Here is a 3,619-nt window from a genome sequence, read left to right as displayed (position 1 = left end):
GCTCTATTTTTTGCTCGCAGAAGAAGAGTTCAGGCTGATTTCCTTGTGTAACAAATTCTCGAAAGAAAAACAGACGTTATGCTTATGTTGTACTCGGTTTATTAATACTTTTGTTTAAACAAAATTAACAGTCTTCCTTCATCCTTTTTCTTTTCTGAATTGTGGTTATGGTGCACTAGCGCACATGGTTTTGGGGACCAGCTTTAGGTCGCAGCAGTGACATGGAGGAACAGTGGGATTTCGAGTTCCTCTCTCGCGTTGTTGACAGTTTCGTGTCCTTTCTGGCCGAGTTTGTGGACGACTGGCTGGCTAACGACATGAGAGTCGTCGTGTTCAAAATACTGTTCAGCTGGCTCGTCCTCAGCTTGATTGCAATCCATTTCGCTTGGAAAGTTTACGGTAACACGGTGAACGACATGTACTACAGACAAGGTGAGACTCTGGCACTTGTCACTGGGAAACAAACATGTAGATTGCAATATACGTTATCATTTTTTTTTCTTTCACGTAGCTTAAAATAGTGGCCACTTAATCCTGACACAAAAAGATACAAATAATAACTCATGGATAGAACTTTGTCATTGTATAGTACAGATACAAAGTAACGCAATACAGTTTAGCATCTAACAGAAGTGCAAATATCCGCATTGTACAAAGAAATATGAAAATATAAGTGCAACAAATATAAACGTATATACATTTCTACAAACAAACAAACACACACCGATCATGATCATTATGACCACTGACTGGTGAAGGGAATAACACACTCTTCATCGTAGCACCTGTTATTGGGTGGGATATATAGATATATTAGTAAACATTTTGCCCTCAATGTTGATGTGTTGGAAACAGAAAAAGTGTGCGAGATTGACAAAGGCCAAATTTGATGCATGTGGGAGTAAAGGCTGATCCGTGGGGTCCGATCCAACAGTCGACCTACTGTAGCTCAAATTGCTGAAGAATGCTGATTCTGATAGAAAGGTGTCAGTATACACAATGCATCACAGTTTGTTTTCCCAACAATGGTTTCAATCCAATCCAATCGAGCATCTGTGGGATATGCCGGACAAACAAGTCGGATCTATGGATCTATATCTATGCGGATATTTTGCAGGGTGTGTAAAAGTGAGGCAGTGCAAATGACACTGTTGTCCTCGTTGATTGCCTTAATGTAATGCATAAAAGACAGTGTGGGGTTTACATTAATGTAATGTTAGTGTAACGTAGGGAAGTGTGGGTTATGTAAAGTACGAGATGACAATTGTGTGTATAAAAGTTATATAGTTTATATACAGATGATCTTGCGATATGCAAACAAAGAATCAAGGATCTGCTATGAATTACAACTATATATAGTTATGATTATACAAAGATGATGCATGATTGTTACTGGCAGTATGATAAAGCATCAGTAAGCCTAGCAGGGTAGAGTTCAGTAGGTTGATTGTAGTCGGGGGAACTGGCCCTGAATCTGCTGGGTCTATGTGCCTGTATCTCCTTCTGGATAAAATGAGGTTAAACAGACTGGGATGTGGATGGTCCTTGATGATGATATGAGCTATGCGCAGGCATCTGCTGTGGTGAAGGTGCTCAATGGCAGGTAGTTGGGTAACAATGATGTGCTGGGTCGATTTGACCACCGTTTGCTTGAATTTTCATTCACACACAGTATGACTGCCACTGCCATAACACACTGATGAGAGTGATGCATAATGTTTATATGCATTAGCTCATTGTGCAGTGACTGGCCAGCTCTTTTATAGTAAGCATCTGTTTTCTGGACCAAATGCTGGTTGAAGGAAAAGTACACAGAATGTTATGAAGATGCATGGTTGGGTGGATTTTATTTTTCTAGCCCAGACTGCAGATTCATAAAGCTTATGTGTGAAATTTGTATCAAGTGATTTCACAGAGTAAACTACCTCTAGGATCTGCTCTCCACCCTTGGGCTAACATGCTTTAGAATAGATGTCATAAGGAGTGATTTGAGAAAGTGTCACAAGTGTAAGGAACGTGCAATGACCGAGGTGGATTATTTACCTAATCACCATCTCAAGTCAAGTCCCTCCATCCACCAGTTTTTTTTTTTGTTTCTCCCGCACCATTAAGCGCATTGCCAAGGGCCCGATGGCTTACTTGCTGTTTCCGTAACAGTTTTGTTACGGTTCGGGTTGCTAGACAAACACCCCAATCAACCATTTGGAGATAAGAAGACAGACTAAGCACACACTGACCAATTAAAATAAGTGTAACAAATGTGATTGACTTGTGTTTATATTTAGAGGAAATGTGATATGAACTTGGTAAAACTTAATACAATTGAAGCACTTAAACAGAAATCACAATCTGCTTTTAAGTGACATTCGATGACAGTTCATTTATTGCTCAACCCTAATAGTCTCATTCCTAGTTTTTAGCCATCTCACCTCATACACTATATTGCTAAAAGTATTGGGTCACCAGATATTTCCTGCTGTATGTGGTTCTTTTACAAACTGTTACCACAAAGCTGGAGGCACTCAATTGTAAAGGACATCTTAAGATTTGCTATAATAAAGTTTTGCGTTCACTTAAACCGGGAAACCCAAACCTTATTCAGCATGGCAATGCCCCTGTGCACAAAGTGTTGAAGATCTGGTTTTCATGCTTTGGAGAGGACGATCTTGAGTGGCCTGCTATAGAGCTCTGATCTCATCCGTACTGAACACCTTCGGGATGAATTGGAACACTGACTGCACCCCAGACCTCCTCACCTACATCAGTACCTGCCCTTCATAATACCCTTGTGGCTAATGAACACAAATATCCATAAGCAGTGTGAGTGGAGGGAATTATAAGAGTAAATTTGGACTAAATGTGGAATGCAATACTCAAAAATCACATACCAAACTTATGACCAGGTGACCCAATACTTTTGGCAATATAGTGTATGTTTGTCATTAATTAACTGTCAGTTGCTATTCTCTTCACTGTAATTTAAATATCATAAATAAACATTATTGTGGACTATACAGATGGACAATCATTTTTGAATTATTTTGCAAACATCCATGAAACATCTTTTTTTTTTTTTATTAATCAGGAACTGGTGGACAGAATGGTGGCACACCGGATACAGCACCTCACCTGAGTGGATGGTAGGTGTCCAGACAGCTTTGCTTCCAGGTACACATATGCACAGGATAACTATTTGTGATTATTAATTTAGCTTTGATGCATTAAATGGCAGACCAACAATTACATTTCAGTTTTATTCACTAATAGCAGTTTATTTATCTTAATTAACAGGGAATAGCAACATTTCTTCACATAGGGAGAAAAAATTAAATAAATAAACCTAGAATAAACTATAACACCTACATCTAGTATTGTTCTCTTAATACTGTCTGACATTAAATCATTATTTTTGTCTGTTCAGGGACAATGCTGCAAGAGAAATCTTAAAGTCACACCACGAGTGATCAAACACCAGCGGTGTTCACATTTTGCCTGAAGATTGAGGACATTCCAGAGATGCTCATGCAATATGAAGGTCTTGAGAAGTATTTGTGCATTCTGGCACAAGATAATCAAGGGATTATTAAAGGAACCAGGTCTGTGGCTTGGTGAAGAGGAA

At 39.0% G+C, this 3,619-nt stretch overlaps 1 protein-coding gene across 2 annotated transcripts; it reads left to right on the top strand.

The window, feature by feature from the left end:
* On the top strand, positions 1–3,619 carry tcta (T cell leukemia translocation altered). Of its 2 annotated transcripts, none has more exons than XM_046872363.1 (3): positions 1–432; positions 3,086–3,140; positions 3,422–3,619. In XM_046872363.1, exons 1-3 carry the CDS (start codon positions 222–224, stop codon positions 3,462–3,464), a joined length of 309 nt encoding a protein of 102 aa, XP_046728319.1. In that variant the 5' UTR covers positions 1–221; the 3' UTR covers positions 3,465–3,619. The 2 variants fall into 2 exon arrangements, with proteins under 2 accessions (XP_046728319.1, XP_046728947.1); XM_046872991.1 differs by having other exon boundaries at positions 3,086–3,168.

The sequence above is a fragment of the Silurus meridionalis genome, chromosome 1 (genome assembly GCF_014805685.1).
Source record: "Silurus meridionalis isolate SWU-2019-XX chromosome 1, ASM1480568v1, whole genome shotgun sequence".
Classification (NCBI taxonomy): Eukaryota; Metazoa; Chordata; class Actinopteri; order Siluriformes; family Siluridae; genus Silurus; species Silurus meridionalis.
This window is presented reverse-complemented; position numbering and strand designations above follow the sequence as displayed.

What these genes read in the sequence shown, in the direction of transcription:
- tcta (XM_046872363.1), top strand. Translation starts at nt 222, where the DNA reads ATGGAGGAACAGTGGGATTTCGAGTTCCTCTCTCGCGTTGTTGACAGT. An exon ending in CGACATGTACTACAGACAAG is followed by an intron (nt 433 to 3,085) that starts GTGAGACTCTGG and finishes TTTATTAATCAG; the next exon opens with GAACTGGTGGACAGAATGGT. An exon ending in GCACCTCACCTGAGTGGATG is followed by an intron (nt 3,141 to 3,421) that starts GTAGGTGTCCAG and finishes TTGTCTGTTCAG; the next exon opens with GGACAATGCTGCAAGAGAAA.